At 46.7% G+C, this 18,196-nt stretch overlaps 1 protein-coding gene across 1 annotated transcript in view; it reads left to right on the top strand.

The window, feature by feature from the left end:
• The window catches only part of LOC310869324 (trinucleotide repeat-containing gene 6A protein-like), a 57,541-nt gene that overhangs the window by 13,754 nt on the left and 25,591 nt on the right, over positions 1-18,196 (top strand). The window contains exons 3-9 of the mRNA XM_083779990.1: positions 2,732-2,829; positions 11,736-12,043; positions 12,508-12,555; positions 14,295-16,265; positions 16,414-16,702; positions 16,864-17,387; positions 18,008-18,187. Coding sequence (XP_083636116.1) covers positions 12,510-12,555; positions 14,295-16,265; positions 16,414-16,702; positions 16,864-17,387; positions 18,008-18,187 — 3,010 coding nt within the window. The 5' untranslated portion in view covers positions 2,732-2,829; positions 11,736-12,043; positions 12,508-12,509. The remainder of the gene's footprint in view (positions 1-2,731; positions 2,830-11,735; positions 12,044-12,507; positions 12,556-14,294; positions 16,266-16,413; positions 16,703-16,863; positions 17,388-18,007; positions 18,188-18,196) is intronic.

Genomic DNA, 18,196 nt, shown 5'->3' with positions numbered 1-18,196 from the left:
TGTTATAATAGATATACAGTACGTGTAGCTCTTATTAACGCAGTGGTTCTCAATAGATATCACATTGGGTGAGTGTTAAGTTCCCCATGAAATCAGGACCCGGTAAATTAAATAAACCCATTAAATAAACCCATTTCCTTTTTGATTAAGTTTTCCACTGGCTTGTCAAAACATCTCGCTAGCTACTAGAGGAGTATGACTTTCTACCCAATGGGTGAGAAACGTTGTAGCTGTTGGACACTGTCTGAGAGATGTTGCACTTTAACACATGCTCTTATCAAGAGCGACCTAACATAATGTGAGGTCATTATGCGCCATGAACATTTGTCAACCAACAGGGCAAGTAGTCAAGGAATTCGAGTGCTAAGAAAACCAGTATTTGTTACAAAGTAATTTGGATAACAAGTGTACAGTTTATGTAAACTAACATGGGTCTAAACTAACTAAGGGTTTAAATGCTTACGGCATGGGTCAGCGAGTAAGCTACATGCCAATTATCTATTCATCTAAGTAAACCTAACTAGCATTTATTCTAAACCACTACCACCTATTCTAAATAACATAAGCATCTATTCTGTATAAATTGTCAGTCAAAAAGAGGATGATGGGATCTTATCTGTCTCATGTGAATGTGACGGACAGTGGGTCTCTAAATCAGAGACGGCGTGCGAGAGGGAAGAGAGGTTAATGTCGGGTAATCACTAAGATAGAAAGGAGCATGGTGTGAACTGGTCACTGGTCAGTGTCAATGACCTAATGAGAGCGAGGACGGTACAGTAGTGGAGAGAAGGGGGGGGGGGGGGGTGTTGGGACTGAATGGGAGATGGGGCAGACGGGAGGACTGGGGGAGGAGAGAGGAGGGGGGGGGATGTGAGAACAGTGGAATGAACAGGGTTGGGGAATGGAGAGAGGGAGAGAGATGGTGATGTAATGTGAGGATGGCAAAAGTGTGATAAATGAGTCTTCAGAATGGGAGAATTGTCAGAGCAGGAATATAGGCTGCTTGTTTGTGCGTGTTTGAGGCTTGTGTGTGTCTCTTTGTACCATGCACACACACATACCACTTGATTGTATGGTGCGTGCAGCCGTGCACAGACAGAACACAACAGTCAGTTTGACCCATGGTGGGTTGGATTGGAGATTGAGCGTGCACGTATGTGCGACTCACAGAAGTGTCTCTCTAGCTCGATTTCTTTCAGTGTTGGCCTTGCTCTCTGCCTCCCGTTTCACTCTCTCTCTCGTTCCATATGCGTGTGTCTTCATAGCCAGGTAACGAAGCTGTAATCCCATTATCAGATTAGACGTGAGGCTGTAGGCTACGGTGGCGTTCTCCTGCGGGATAATTGGAGTCCCCGCTGAGATGGACAGAGTCGACCATACTAACACTCTCCAGGGGTGTTGCTGTTCTGTTAATCCATTTTGGCCTGACCTCGACATAAAAAAAAATTCTTCTAAATCCTCCCGTTTTCTGAAATAAATATTTTCACGATCTTTTCAAAAATAGCAGACCTACAAGCTCGTAGCGCGCCAGGCGTGCTATGAGCTTGTGGGGGGGGGGGGGGGGACATATTTCTTGATGAAAGTCAAGACCTTGTATCATTTATAGTGGTGACTGAATTTCCCCTGCACGATCAACCCATTTAGGACGGGAACCCCTTTTGGTGTAGTTAAGTTGTTGCCATATACAGTATATATCAACATCATTTTGTTATGTTTGAATGAATAATTTGTATTCATTCAAACAGCAACAGTTTTTCAGAAAACCTCAGGATTTAGAAGGCATTTTTAGAATCGGTTTCGGGTCTAAATGGGTTAATAAGGTCTATGTATCAAGACAGATGAGACCCCTGCTCGCATTTTTATTTACATATTTGTTTAAGAATCATTGAACATTGTGGTTGACAAGACGGTGTGCTCAGAGAAATTGTGAGGAAAAAAGTAACAGCAGAAGTTGTGTGTTGGGTACGTGTTTGCGTATGCACATGCTGTAGAATAGATGGTGACTGTGCACGGGTGCCTGCAGAAGTATTCTCCCAAACCAGTCCGTTTCTCAGACTTCATCTGAATTAATCTCATACCAATAAAGCAGCAGTCATTATCATTACCTGGCTACACATAGTGATGCAGACAAGTTTATCCCCCCCCCCCCCCCCTTGTGGTGTTGGATGGGATGGCACTCAGCATCAGCTTCATTGGTGAGAATTGAATTGTTGTGCTGTGGTTAAACACTTTGCCTGCCATTGACAAAGATTTCAGTCAATTGAAGCCTAATTTTGATACTGACGCTCACTGCCATTGACTGAGATTTCAGTCAATTGAAGCCTAATTTTGATACTGACGCTCACTGCCATTGACTGAGATTTCAGTCAATTGCACTTTTATAGTGCATTCGGTCGAGCGACCCATAATGCTACTCACTAGCATGTTAGCTAGCTGTGTTGTTAGCACAACATTGGATCGTCCATCTTAGATCGCCTATCCATTTCTTTCAACTGCTTTTATACTGCTAACTGACAGGAAATGGCGGCTTTTCAAAATAAGAGCTCAAATTTAAAGAAATTCTGGCAGTATTAGATCCTAATTTTTCAATAAATGCTGGCAGTAATTAGATCCTAATTTTTCAATAAATGGCAGCAGTAAAAGTTAAGTGTTCTCCCTGTCTTGAACAACCAGAGTGTTCCTGTAAGGTGCTCACTGGTATCCCTTGCTGAAAAGCTGTCTGTCTCTACAGGGAACCCACCCACAGAGGGAAGAACAGTGGATGGAAGAGAGAGAGAGACAGAGAGAGTGACGAGGAAGGAGGAAAAACAAAAAAAGACTGGACAACAGGTGAGAGGATGGACACGACTGTCTTAGCATGAGCCATAAACCAAAGGCCCTAAATAAGTTTCCTTTTTGTCTTAATGTCTGACTATACCTTGTGCTGTTAACATTTCTGACTAAAGGAATCAACTCAACCAACCGTCTTATTAGTCTTTAAGATAATCTGTAAAGATTGAACGTGATGCTGTGCTTGTATTTGCTGGTCAAAGCCGTTGGCTTCAGGCCATCAGACAATGTCTTGCATTTCAGTCTGTTGCACAGAATATGAATCGACCAACGAGATACGTCCTGCCGTCTGCTGTTTGTTAAACTATACACAGTCCGTTCTTTTTCTTCCACTCCATTTTACAGCCGTCAGTCAGTTTGTAATATGTTGGCAATGTGCAACAGAACGGTGTTCACTACCTCCCTATTTCACTGTCATCAGTTCTTCTCTGATCAGTTGGCAATACCCTGATCAGTCTGGTGTTTTTCATCGATTGATAAAGTTAAGTAATCAGCAGTCGCAGCCATTTGTACTGTAGTACGCAAAACGTCCATTACACCACACCCAGAGTCACCTGTCTACGTGGAGGCTTGCTGTTGATATTTGCAGAAGCCTCTGATAACCCCCAAAGCTTTTTTTCTTTTTTAAGGAAAAAAAGATCAATAAGATAATGTTACCTGGCAACAAAGCATCCATATAAGCAGTGTTTGCTCTAATATTGCTAAGCAACGACATTTGGTTTCCACGGAAGTCAATATTGAGTCACCAGTGGCTCAAAACGGATCTACATTCCTCGATGTCACAGATATTAGTCTTTGTGTTTGGTTTATGTAGCTGGTCCATAGCTAATGGACGCCGGTCTAGTGTCAACATTCAGGGAGTATGTTGAGTTATGCCCGTCTATGCCGTCTTGTTCACATCCCTAATGGAGAAGACGGCAAATTAATTGTGATGAACAAACGACCCCAAACGGAATATTTGCCAGAGCAGGGGTGTAGGCTGCTGCCTACTTACACACTGGTTAATTTATTAGGTGTGTGTGGTCGTGCTTTGAATCGATAGCGTCAAAGTGTTCTTTGCGGTGTGACGACGTGGGGCATGTTTTTCCATGGGAATCCTCTACTGCAGTTTCCACTCCTGTCCTGCTGGTACACAAACCCTACTACTGTTACTCTCTAAACTGAGAGAACTACTCTCTGCCTTGCTCTCTGAACCCTTGACTCTCTCTCTCTTCCTTTCTGTGTCTCTGTATTCCCTCTGGTCTGTCCCTCCTCTGTCTCTGATTCTCTTTTTGTTTGCATGAGGAAACATTGTATCCTTTATTTGTGTCCACTACTGTTCCACTACTGTTTCTGCCTCCCATCTAGTGCTGCTGCTGCTGTGTGGACCCTTGGTGTGATAGGCTGTCTCTTATCTTTCTGACCTTGGCTTCTCTTCCAGCTAGCCGCGTGCGTGCGTGCGTGCGTGTGTGCGCACACACCAGTGTTCATTTAACTCTTAGAGTGGAAAATTGGGAAAGGTTAGTGACAGAGCTCTCATTGGAGGGTTCATTGATGTATATAATAGTGAGTGTGAGTGTGTGTGTGTGGGGTGGGGGATTGAAGATTTGTTGAATCAAAAGTAATGGAGCGATCCATTGTTAAGACTAATATAATTATATTTATTTAGATATATAGAAGGATATGCATAGTATAAGATTAACCTTAAAATCCATGAAGTCTGAAATTCAAATCAAGATGTTTATTTATTGACATTTTTTAATAACCATAACGTCAAACAAAATAAAATATTACAGATATAAATACTATATGCAGCCTTGCCTGGAGGCATCATATTGTTGGAAATTGTCAAAAGGATAAAAACGCCCACAAAGCCCACAAACCTATTTGATTTCCAATTGTGGTGCTTTTAAGCCAAGGCCATTTTTACGCAGGCCAAGGTTTGGCATTTTTCATTTTTAAAGTTGTGTGACCCCTTTTTAGGCCCCTTTCTGACATGGTGTGACCATGAACAACATTCTTATCTACAAACACACACACGCGCACGGAGTCACTCGGGCACATGCGAGTTTGGTCTCCCTTGCATGATGCATCTGTAATCAGATGAACACACACACACACACACACACACACACACACACACACACACACACACACACACACACACACCACTGCTGCCTCCCTTTTTCTTCATTGAGTCCCCCCCCCCCCCCCCCAAATTATCAAACACACGATGGCTTTCAATGTGTTTCAAATTGGCTTCCCTCCATGTTTTGACTTAAGGCACTTTTACCCATTTTGGGGCGGGAACCCCTTTATGGTTTTCGCATTATGTTATGCTTTAGCTATTGAAAAATAGCAGATCTACAAGTTCGGTGGCGCGCTACGAGCTTGTAGGTCTGCTATTTTTGAAAAATCGAAGAATGACTGACCTAGAAACATAGCTTTTTCAGAAAACTGTCAGGATATAGAAGACATTTTTAGAATCTGATCTCAGGTCAAAATGGGTTAAAAGACGAGCATTCCCAAAATGGCTGTTAAACTGAATGGAAGGAGTAATGCAGGGAAAAGTAAGGAATATGTGAGAGGGAAAAAGTGAGAACACTGGTGGTCGTGTCTGAACTTCTCTCTATTTATCAATTGTATGTGCACGCATGTCCCCCTAAACAAACCCTCGCATTGTGTCTTGCTGATGTGGTCATGCCTGGGCAGGCCCAAAGGAATTTAAAGAGTTACTTAAGTGAGGTTTGGCAATAGAGTTAACCCCACCCCCCCACCCATATCTGCCTTGTTTGTGACCCGGAAGCTGACAAGTGATATTTCTAGCTCTATTATTATTATTATGGTAGTAATAATTGCTATAGAACTTGGCAACTGACCAGAACATTTTCTTCTTCAGTTTAATCTAGCAGAGTTAATTTAACCCATTTCAGGACTGAATTATTATTAAAAATTAAAAGAACATTATGTTGCTATATACTAGGGATGCACGATTAATCAGTAGCATAATCGGAATTGACCATATCGGAATGGTCTCAAAATAATACAGATTATTTAATCTGTTTAGTTTTTTTTTAATAAAATCTAAAAGAAAAAGTGTCTAGTAAATTTAGTCTAGAACAAAAGCCAAATCAAATATGATGTAAAATCTTACGTAAAAATAAGCTTATTTTTCTACATTTAATTTGTGTACTCGTCTCATTCAGTTGTGAAAACAGACACTTGGAAAAGAGTATAGGTTATTTATTGATTGAATACTTTATTAACAGGCTTTGGGCCAAGCCCCATAGGGCCTATAGGCTTGTTTCCATTGTGGTCCTCTGTATAATATCAGAATCGGTATCAGGATATCGGTCATCATTTCATAATCGTGCACCCCTACTATATACTAGTGTACACTAGTGTACTAGTGTACTAGTGTACAACTACCACAAAAAGTGCTCCCATCTTGAAAGGTATAAACCGTCTAGGTATTTGCACTTTATTCTTTTTTAAATCTGCTGGCCAATTTGATTGTTTTTTTTTTTTTTTTTTTAAGATATTTTTTTGCGGCTTACGCCTTTTATTGATTTTTGAAGGGACAGACAGTAGGCTGACAGGAAACGGGAGAGAGATGGGGGATGACATGCAGTAAAGGCCGTGTCGGGTTCGGGAGTCGAACCCGTGGCACACTGCGACTGGATTACCAGTCCGGTGCCCAGACCGTTACGCCACGGCCTGGGCAATTTGATTGTTTTGACTGGGTTGGTTTAGCTGAGTGACTGGGCTGACTGGATGGATAATAACTTTGACTGGGTTGGTTAGCTGAGTGACTGCATGGGCTGACTTTATATTCATAACTTTATATTCATAATCGTTGCACGACTGCTGTGTTCATCAGTATGCTATTTTGGGACTTCACATTACAGAGCTACCCCCCCCCCCCCCTTTCTCGCTGTAAGAATCTGACGTGTTTGAGGAAAAGTACTCTGTTCTGAAAGTAAAAAATATTTTAGCTCGCAGCAAAACATCACTGTGATAGTTTCTCAGTAATTGCATAGCAACTGGAATGGGCCACCATGACCCTCACTTCGCACCGGCATCTAACTGGAGTAACTGGGTAAAGAAAACAACAGGCAGTGGAATCACAATTGTTTGGATGGCCAAGCATTGATCCATTTTGACCTGAGATCAGATTCTAAAAATGTCTTCTACATCCTGACCGTTTTCTGAAAAAGCTATGTTTCTATGTCAGTCGTTCTTCGATTTTTTTCAAAAATAGCAGACCTACAAGCTCATAGCGCGCCACTCGGTGGCTAAAGCATGACGTAATGCTAACACCAAAAGGGGTTCCCGCCCCAAAATGGATTAAAGCAGAGAAAATCTTGGATGCCATTACACATCTTGAACTTTGGACTGCAGGGACCAGTGAGGTCACTAAATACTGGCTTAAAAACACCTCAGCTCTCACTTGACACATCTAAATCTAAACACCAACATAACACCAAAGATTTAACCCTGTTCACGATTAGTTTAAAGCCGGGCTTTCGTGATCCTATCCAACTGCAGATTTAGAAGTCAAACTGTACGACTATAACGACAAATCATCTAAACCTAGTAACTGTCTGCTACAAAAAAGTAGGTCACCAGTCGAGATTTTTGGAATGCTCAACATGGTTGGAAGTTTGAAGTAACCAACTCCTACTCTATTCTAGTATCGGATGAGCTAATGGTTTTTGTTTTCCTGCTGACAATTTCTTTGAGTGGTGCTAACCACCACATGTGACACTGTGTGTGTGTGTGTGTGTGTAAGTGTGTGTAAGCCGTTCCTTCTGAGCTGCTGTGATGTCTACATTCTGATTGGGACGTCCTCACAGTTTAATTGGCGTGACCATGGCAGTAGCTCATTAATATGCGCGGCACTGGGGCAGGGTGGTGGTTGGGGTAATGATGTAAATTGGAATGGTGTCTTGTCGTCGTCATGAAGTTACCATTCTGGCACACGTGCACACACACACACAATGGCCCTTTCTTTTGTCTTGGCGGTGTGGAGGATTGGCGGTCAGAGTGGTGATCACCCACAATGAGAAGTTTGGGATGTAGGTCGTTGCTGATTAAAGAGCATTGGCTAAAATGTTAACAGTGCTTCGTGTTATCCAGACGAGATGCTCCACTGATCTCTGTGTGACCTTCTAAACATGGCAAGCATTCACTGTAAAGCAAAATATTTGCTTTAAATGCACCGGTGTGTGTGTATATACCGATTTATGTTGGATATGTGTATATTCTCTGACACGCACATACATATAGGATATAGATAGGTGTTCTACTCCTCTCCAGGTGACTTAACCCATTTTGACCTGAGATCAGATTCTAAAAATGTCTTCTACATCCTGACAGTTTTCTGAAAAAGCTATGTTTCTATGTCAGTCGTTCTTCGATTAAAAAAAAATAGCAGACCTACAAGCTTGTAGCGCGCCACTCAGTGGCGCGCTATGAGCTTGTAGATCTGCTATTTTTCAATAGCTAAAGCATAACATAATGCTAACACCAGAACCGCTAGAGACCAAACTAAACCTCTTCAGTTCTTGCTTCTATACAACAAGCGGCAATATCTCTGCTGACTGAGGACCGGCTTTTCACAGCGCTGCCTTTTTTAACTGCCGGGCTCAATGTCCAATTTAGTCGGACTTTGATCGAAAGTTGACGCTGGCCTTTCTTAACGTTGCCATAGTTGCAGCTTATGCGAGATTGCAATATGATTTTAAGACTGTGAAACGTAAAATGAAGCTTGTTTTGTTTTAAAATACCCCACAGGTTATCAACTAGAGTGCAATTCAGTCCCAATAAAAAAATGCCAAGCGTTCGGGTAAGCCAAGGAAGGCGATGTGAGCTTGCCTTGCAGATCTGCTATCTATTTTTGAAAATATTTGCATACATCGGTAGTGACGTACCCAAAATAGGTAGGTGAATAAGGCCAGTTCAGGTCAAATATATCATTGTATACATTGTATGTATTTCGATTCTTCAAGGAGTTGCCCGTTTCATCCAGTCTTCATCACAAATCTAAAAAAAAGTAAGATGTATGAATCACATTGCAAACAAACCTAGGAATGTGGTTCAAATGGTGGTCCAAAAATCTGTTTCTTTTGCCGTTAAGACTTCTAGATTTGGGATGCCAGTCTGAAGTGGGACATAGACATATAGTTTTCCGGCCATTCTGAAAAGGGGGAACGTGGTGTGCTTGGATTTCTGTGCTGCTGATTTCAGGAAGATGACCTTTCTCTGTGTACAAGTTAGAAACTGCTGCAGCATTCCTCTCAAATCAACCCGGATGACAGACAAGACAGCCGCTCTCTACCATTCTCTCCCCCCTTTCAGTTCCATTTCTCCCCCTCTCTCTCTCTCTCTCTATATATATATATATGTCTGTCTGACTGTCTCTCTCTCTCTGCTGTCCCTATATTCCCTCTGTAAGTTGATACTAGTATTCGGGCTGCAGCCAGCTCCAGAGGCCCTTATGAAAGCCACTCTGAGAGGAAGGGAGAGAAGGTGTGTGTGTGTTGTGTGCGTGCATGTGGTGGGGGTGGTAGAGTGAAAGTCGGGAAGGGGAAAAAAGAACAGTTTGTACTCTGTTCTGATTATCATGCACACACACACACACACACACACACACACACACACACACACACACACACACACACACACACACACACACACCTCTGAGCCATAGGCCTGCTGTCCAGGAGTGGTGTTGTGTGGCTAGACTAGATGTTGTAGTTTTCTTCATTTGGTGCACCATTTATGATATCCCCCATAACAATGCAACCTTTTCATTCCTCACATATCCCCTCCGAATTAGATACCTTTTACACATAATGATTTCATAATACCTTTTCGTATGTAGAAGGCAGCTAGTGTTCACAGTGTTTTGCATTATTAAACATTTACAATAATGAAAGAAAATGAACATTGACAAAAGTATGAGCAGCTGCATGCATGCTTGAAGCTCATTCACATCATAAACGTACTGTTTGCATCGTCCGTTCAGTGTAACTCAAAGCGCTGGATTGTATTTAATCGCCTGGCTGTGTTTCCTCTCGAGTCTCGTTCCCTCTCCGTTCTTTGAGCAGTCGTGTTCTGGAAAAGAACTCTTGGCCCGTCCGACTCCGAATTTCCTCCCTACATTATGACATCATTGTCTTGACTGCCTTTTGATTGGTTCCAGAGGTTTGATAAATGGTTACAGCCAGCCTCTGTATGTCTGGGCTTACACAGGCTGGCCGGATGCCCAGTTTTCATTGTCTAGCTACCATCGCTGCTAGCCAGCTAGTGGTGGAATCTGGCTCCAGTTAAAGATGGCGTGTCTATGTCCTTTTTTGTGTCCGTATGTGAAGTAGCTCGCTGGAACATTGCTGAAGCGTCAAGCATAGCAGGCCAGTTAGCACATAGCCTAACTAATAGAGATGTAGTTATTGATGGCTCGGACAAAAATGTTAATCTGGGTTAGTTGAACAATCAAAGTGATTATAATATGCTAGAATTGTTGGATAATATGTAACACGTGTGACTGCCATGTGCATTATAAATACATACAAGACATTGTATGTATGACATGTGCATACTATGAAGCACTTGTTGATCTTTGTTACCACAGAGGTTTGTGTGTTGTGTTGTGTTTATGGGGCTAGCTAGTGAGCTGCTATTTGAACTGAGGGGGGTTTATAAATAGACGTGTGTTCTTTGCTGCAGGCACTAAACGCTGCTGACTAACCTGCTCTCAGAAAAGAAGAAAATTACCCTCACTGTCACACACTTTCACTGACGATTGTGTATCTGACTGTATTCTCTTTTTCATTCTCTCTCGATCAGTCTCTACCTCTCTCCTCTCCTCTCTGCCTATGACCCCCCCCCCCCCCCCCCCCCCCCTCAGTTAAGAGGTTTTGGTTGCCATGGTGCTGCCAGCTGAAAGCCTATTGTACAGCTAATCTAGACTCTAAAGCACATGCACACATGGTACATAACTACATACACGCACACACACACACATTTACCTCGGAGGACAGAAGGGGAACTATGTTAGGCTGGTCTTTCCTTTTCTCAGATGGTCTGTTTATTTATTTTTAATCTAATGTAGTCCAACACACGCCTACCTCAAGAAGGTGTTGGCGGGTTGGCGGTATGATCAATCTCTTTGCCTCTTTTATTTCTATTCATTTCTTTGCCTCTTCTTCTCTGTCTTCAAGGCAAAATTAAAGGCAAAATTAAACTGCAGAGAAGGAATTGCAGGATTGTTTCTCTGTACACCTGTGTGGCTCCGTTTAGTCTTTGACACACACAGTACACACAGACTGGGTGGAATTACCAATACTAGTGCAGTGCCCGCTTGTGGTGTGGCCGCCATTCAGAATGTGTCCCATTTTAAGCGGACTGGTTCTGAAGAACCTCTCATTCCGTTCGACTTCACACAGTCGGCACAGACAGCACGTCCTTGGGTCCTCTCATACACCCACCATGTGTGAGATATACAAAAGGACTGCAGATAGACAACATGAGGGGTTCCTCGAACCTCTAGATCGATGGGCTTCTGTGTATATGCGAGTGGTTTGACATGGTGATGACCCTCGGTGATGAGGAGGATGTACCGGTGTCTCGAGAGGCAGACGGAATGACACGCATCACTTGACTCTGTCTCAGAGGTTTGATGTATAATTCATTTCAGAAGGCTGCCTCGTCCTTTATCGGGGAGTATTATCTGTTTCGCCCGCTGTCAGTGACCGATGTTTGACGGGTTCGTTTGTCTGTGACGAACTCTGAAGCTGTTCATATTATAATGCATGTGCTGATCATTTAGCTAACCAGGCTATTTTTCCACTCTTTTTTTCCTCACTCTTATTTTCTCTTTCTTTCTTTGTTCCCTTTTCTCTCTTGTCTTTCTCTGTATGCAGTGCCAGAGCATATCAAGGCAAAGTCCTGAAACTAAACCACGCCGCCTCCCCCCTGCGCGTGCGCACACACCACACACATACATTCTTCAGCACATCCTCAGCGATGCCAAGGGGGCCCACTCAGCCTGCCACCCGCTCTGACAAGCCCCGCCCCTCCACCTGCGATCCCTGAGGCTGTGACCTCTGAGCCGAGACCTTTGACCTGCTCCCCCCATTCGCCCTGGGAACCAGAGGTCAGGTGTCCTCCGCGCAGCCAGGGGGCGCCCTCACGCCCGGCCAGGAGCCGCAGACACATTCTGCAATCACAGGTAAACACGCAACCAAACTATGCCCTTTCTAAAGCAGCGAGGGGGGGATGTGACACACAATGTTGTCACGTTTTCTCCAAACGTCCTTGCTGGCCTGACCTCCAAAAAAATAAAAATAAATAAAATAAATCTAAATTAAAAAATATATTCACGATTTTTCAAAAATAGCAGACCTACAAGCTCGTAGTGCGCCACTCGGTGGGGCGCTATGAGCTTGTAGATCTGCTATTTTTCAATAGCTAAATTATAACAATGTTTAAAACACCGGCATTGGTATTGAAACCACACTGCTATCTGTACAACCTCGCTGTATCTAATGCTTCTTTACTCACTGGCTTGTCAATGATCTGCCTGTCTTTACCTGTCTCTTATCCCGCTCTCCTTCCATGTCTCTGGTCAATGTGTCTGTTTGTCTCTCTCTCTGCCTCAGTCTGTCTGACAGTCTTTCCTTTCTTTGTTTCCAGGCATGGCTCCCATTCGGGACTCCGTCAGCCACTCTCCTAATCAAACAGGTGACTACACATCCTCTACTTCCAATTCTCTCTCTCATGTTCCTTTCTCCTCCTTGCTAACCCCTCCCTTTTCCTCCGTCTGTCCATCTAGGCCTCTGTTTGGTTCTTGACTGACTAAAGTGGACACTTAGCTCCGCATGCGTGTTTCTGTAAGTGCGCAAGGCCAACTGACCTCGGTGGAATGTGGTTTGCTCACAGCGGTGCCTGTGACACTGACAGAGAAAGGGCATGAGTGGGGGCAAGTGAGAAAGAGAGGGTGACAACGAGCGAGGGAGAGGAGAGTTGGCAAGTGAACAGGACAATTGCCAGGCAATTCTGGCAGCCATTTTGTGTGTTTGTGTGTGTGTGTGTGTGTGTGTGTGTGTGTGTGTGTGGGCCCTGGGGTACTGTGCGATGAGGCAAGGGACAGAATAAATAGTGGGAGCGAGTAGAGCAGATCAAGGAGAAGATTCTGAAACCAAACCATTGACCATATTCCCTAAGCATAACGATTTAACTGTATTTATCATTTTAAACGAACACAATGTTATTTTATTTACTAAAACTAAAACTAACAGTTTTACAACCATATTATTCAGGACCATATTTTAGAAAGTACTTTTTTCATTTCAGTAACGCACAGCCTGGCAGCTTCAGCGGATGCCGGAGAAACACAGGAAGTTGTTCTATTATTGAGCTGTTTTATTTTGGGAGGAGCACAACTGGCACAATTTGCACCCTCCCTGGCTCTCTACCCTCCCTCCCTCTCATTCCCTCCCTCTTCCCTCCCCCTCTTCTCTTCCTCTCACTCCCCCTTCTCCGTCTCCCTCCCTCCCTCACCTCTCAAACATCTCATGTTCTCCATTCACGTCGCTGACCCAGTTCCAATGCTAGTTGCATTAAAACATTGGTCTCCATCTTTGTGTTCATGCTTGCTTTGTCTTTTTCGACTCTGCTGTTACACTGCCGTCCCTCGTCCTCTTCTCTTTGACCTGCCTCCTCTCTCCTCGCCTCTGCTCCGCTCCCTCTTTTGATAACCACCTTCTCTACCCTCTTCATTCAGTTGTCACGCACTCTCCTCCCTCCACCGTCCCTTTCTTCTCCACCTTTCTCTTTGTTCAGCGGACACCTCTTGTCCCTCCTCAGCCCCATCTTCCCCTCTTCCTCTTCCCTGGCTGCTAGTCAGTGTCTCTGGCAGACATTAGGAGCCCTGCTGTGGAGACAAAATGGTGGCAGCTGGGTCCGGGCCTGGGCCTGGTGCCTACAAGACCTAGAACAGCGTGACTGCTAGGGGGGGAGGGGCGGGCAAAGATGGAGGGATGAAAGCAAAGAGGGGAGTGGGAGGAGTGCGGGATTAACAGTTTGAGTGTCAGAATGTGGAGCTTTGTTATTATTATGTATTGTATGTGTTATCCTCTTTACTGAGCATTTAGTTTCTTAAACCTGCAGGTACCGAACTTTTAATTTGGCAGGAAATAGGCACGCACACGATTTATTTTTGAGGGGCGCTAGCCACTCCTATATTCAGCTATTAGTGTAGATTTCCGTCGTACACGAACGTTGACAATGAATGGAGAATTTTACATCCGTGTCTGAGCAAAGTGGGCTGTTTTACCTCATGATAAGAGCACCCCTCAAAAATCACACAGGTGTGATTTTTTTTTTTCACACAGGTGTGATTTTTTTCTTAAAAAAAAAAGAAAAGCCACATCTAACCACATCCTCTCCATCTCCCCCCCATCCCCTTGCTGTCTCCCCAGGTCTGGAGCACCCTGGCCTGGACTCGCAGTATGAGCCTTCCCCCTGGTGCCCGGCCTCTCCCTGCAGCAGCGACGGCAACAGCAACTGGGGAAAGGTCCTAGTGGACGGAGGCACCGACAAACCCAACACCCCATCCTCCCCAAACTCGTCCGTGTGGCCCCCTTCCTCCTCCTCCTCTTCCTCCTCCTCCTCCTCCTCGTCCTCCGGCTGTGGGTTGGGCTCAGACCCCGAGTTGGCGTCAGAATGCATGGACGCCGAGTCTAGCTCCCCGATCGGCTCAGAGAAAAACCTTGCCACCGCCGCTGCGACGACAGCGATGATGATGTCATCGGCAAACAACTCCTCCCCCGCGACCTCGGCGTCCTCGGTGCCCTGCCCCTCCCCCATGGTCGTCGGCGTGTCGGTGAACGGAGACGGTAACTGCAACACGGTTGGCCGGCAGGTTGCCGGGGGAATGGGCGGCAACAACGGCTACTCCATGGTCGGGTCCGGGAACATCTGCAGCAATAACGCCATGGGTATCCACGGCAACAGCAGCAAGCTGGTCAATAACGGCGGCGTGTGGGGCAACCAGTCCAGTGGCACGGGCCCCTGCATCAACGGGGGCTTAAACCCAAACGCCAACCACGGTGCCTGGCCCCAGAATTCCACCCAGAGCGCCCGACAGGCCCACCAGGGCTCCCTGCTGGGCTGGGGGGGCATGGCGGCTCCGGACAATGGCAGCGTAATAATGGAGGACAGCGAGGCGAGCAACGGTACGGCGAGCAGCAAGGTGTTGGGAAGCAGCAACAGTGGTAACGGTGGCCAACAGCACACCAACCTTAACACTGAACCCAATGGACCAAATAACACTATGATGATGAATACTACTACTACTACTAATGCCACAATGACCTCTACTCTACCAAACTCTACCGCCTCGCCCCAGCTGAGCGGAGACGCCACATGGGGCTCCATCGGAGGAGGGAACGGGGGTCCAGTGGCCAATGGAACCCCCTCTTCAGCCCCCCAGCACCCCCACGGAGAGGCGGGGATCCCAGGGGCCTTCGGTACGCCATGGGGCACCACTACCTACCCCGGAGACAAGGGCCCTGCTAATGAAGACACTGTGAACCCCCAAAACCCTGCCTTAATGCAGGCTGGGAACCCCCAAATCTCCTCGGCTGCTGCTTACAAGAGTAATAATAACCACAACACTGGGGCCCCACGCTGGGACCAGGGCATCACCAATAATCCTAACCCGGCTCAGAGCAGCTTACCCTGGGGCAGCGGATCAACTCAAGCCCCTGGCTCCGCAGGCCCAGCACTGGGAAACGGCAACGCCAACATGATGGGCCCTCAAGCCGGGGTACCTCGTCCCTGGGGGAGCAGCGGCTCCTCCTCTTCGTCGTCCTCGTCGTCCTCGTCCAACAACAAGATGTCCAACGGGGAATGGGGCACGATGCCTCCTGGGAACAGCCACGGCGACATGGGAGGCCGCAAGGGAAGCTCGTCCAACAACGGCTGGAAGAGTTTGGAAGACGACGCCCTTGGGACGGTGGGAGGAGGAGGAGGAGGAGGAGGAGGAGGGGGAGGGGGGACCGGCGCACCAGGAAGTCAGCAGGTACCAGCAGGAAGTGCTCCCGGAGGCTGGGGGCGGTCTGGAGGAAGCGAGGGCAGCGGAGAGAGCTCCGGACGACGCTCGGGCTCGGACACGGACAGGGACGCCAGAGGCTTGAACCGCAGAAGAGCTCCCATCCCCGCGCCACCGCCGCCTGCCCTGAACCGAGGCGACGTGGACCCCAGGGTCCTGTCCAACACTGGATGGGGACAGACACCGGTACGGCAGAACACTGCCTGGGACGTCAGCTCCCCGACCCTCAAACACCTCCAGGCCCCCCCCAGAGGAGACGAGAGGAAGCCCAGCAACGGAGGCTCTGGCTGGGGCACAGCACAACCGGCAGCACCGTCCCAGTCCTCCTCCTCTGGAGGTTGGTGCAAATTTGTGTTTTAAGGATTTTCTCTTGAGTTTTTTGTCCCATGTAAAATAATATACATATCATTGTATCAAGGTAATATAATATACATCATTGTGTCAAAGACGGTAATATTAAAAATCACCATCTTATTGGCTTCCAGGTTGGGGCGACGGGCCGGGCAGCTCAGGCCCAGACGCTGGAAACTCTGGCTGGGGAGATCAGAGATCAAACTCTGGCTGGGGGGACAATAAAGGTCCAGGAGGAGGTCCAGGTGGTCAGGGACAGGGAGGAGGTCCAGGTGGTCAGGGAGGAGGTCCTGGTGGACAGGGAGGAGGTCAAGGGCCACAGGGAGGAGGTCCAGGGCCACAGGGAGGCTGGGACGATGGCTCCAGCTACAAGGGAAGCAGCGCTAACAACACCTGGCATAACAACACCAACAAGGATGACAGGTACTGGTCGATTCCCTGTTACTGGTGCTAGCAATACTACTCCCCCCCCCCCCCCCCCCCCTCTGCTATTGGGTATTTCTGTGCTAAATTTCAAGAGCATATTCACTGTTTCACACCATTGTGGTTTGCCGACTTGTGCTTAAACCATTCTTTCTGTTTAGGTCCAACACCTGGACCAATGCTCCCAAACAGCAGCAGCCCAAACAGCACCAGCAGGGCTGGGGGGGAGGCAGTGGAGGTGGGTCTGACGGCTGGGGTAAGAGTGGGGATCCCTCCAGAGGAGGGTCCAGCAACCACTGGGGAGAACCCCAGAAAGCTGCAGGCTCCGGGACTTGGGACAACGACGGTGACCGGTCCAGTTCTGGATGTTGGAGCGACCCTAGCCGAACCAACGCCCCCAGCAGCGGTAACACCTGGGCTGGGAGTGGCGGCGGGTCCAACAACACCACCGACCACAACCCCTCGAACCCTGGCTCCAACTGGGGCGACAACGTTCACAAACAACCCAACCCCCAGAACAGCACCCAGGGCTGGGGGGAGCCACAGCAGATGAAGCCCAGCCACGGTTCCCAGAACTGGGGTGAGCCGGGTCCCAAGCCTTGTAATAACCCCTCTGAGTGGGGGAAAGGGCCTGAAGCCAACATGCCAAGAGGCAACCAAGGCCAAGGCCCCAGCAAGCCCTCAGGTGAGTTTCTCCCTGGAGTTGGTATGACCTAGTCCTAGTGTTCAAGGAGCTATCACTTAAAGGGACACTTCACCCTTTTTGCTAAAAAATATATGTTAAGTTTAGGAGCTTTAGAACACTTTACTGGGGGTCTTTATGTGTGTAATATGTGGTTTTAGATATTTTTGATTGTAGCAGTGAGCCCAGTGTCTCTGATGTCATGGACACTGGGATAACTTACTTCCTGGACTACATGTTGTCTCAGTAAGACAGACCTCCCCTATCCACAAGGAGGAGCAGTGCACCAAAGTATTATGGGAATTGTAGTCCAGGAAGGAAGTGAGCCCAGAGTCCATGACATCAGACACTGGGCTCACTGCTACAATCTAAAATATCTAAAACCACATATTACACACATAAAGACCCCCAGGAAAGTGTTCTAAAGCTTCTAAACGTCATCAACATATATTGTTTTGCAAAAAGACACTTTAAAGTGTCCCTTTAAAGAAGCCAGCAATGAGTCGAGAAGAAGTGCTTGAAAAATGGAACATTAGCTCACTGTACACATTTTTACTTTATGTCAGGTTAGTAACCCATTGTTTTATCTCTGTCCTCTCCCTGTATTCTCCTCTCCTCTGCAGGCTGGACAGGAGGTCCCATCCCTGGAGGTCCCATCCCTGGAGGTCCCATCCCGGGCCCTGCGGGGGCTCAGAAGGAGAAGGAGGAGGAACAGAACGGGTGGGAGGAGCCCTCTCCTGAGTCCATCCGACGCAGGATGGAGATCGACGACGGGACGGCGGCGTGGGGCGATCCTGGAAAACGTACGTTTA

This window comes from Protomyctophum parallelum (genome assembly GCF_964188405.1).
Source record: "Protomyctophum parallelum genome assembly, chromosome: 13".
Classification (NCBI taxonomy): domain Eukaryota; kingdom Metazoa; phylum Chordata; class Actinopteri; order Myctophiformes; family Myctophidae; genus Protomyctophum; species Protomyctophum parallelum.
Note: the sequence above shows the minus strand (reverse complement) of the source record. Positions and strands in the feature narration are given on the sequence as shown.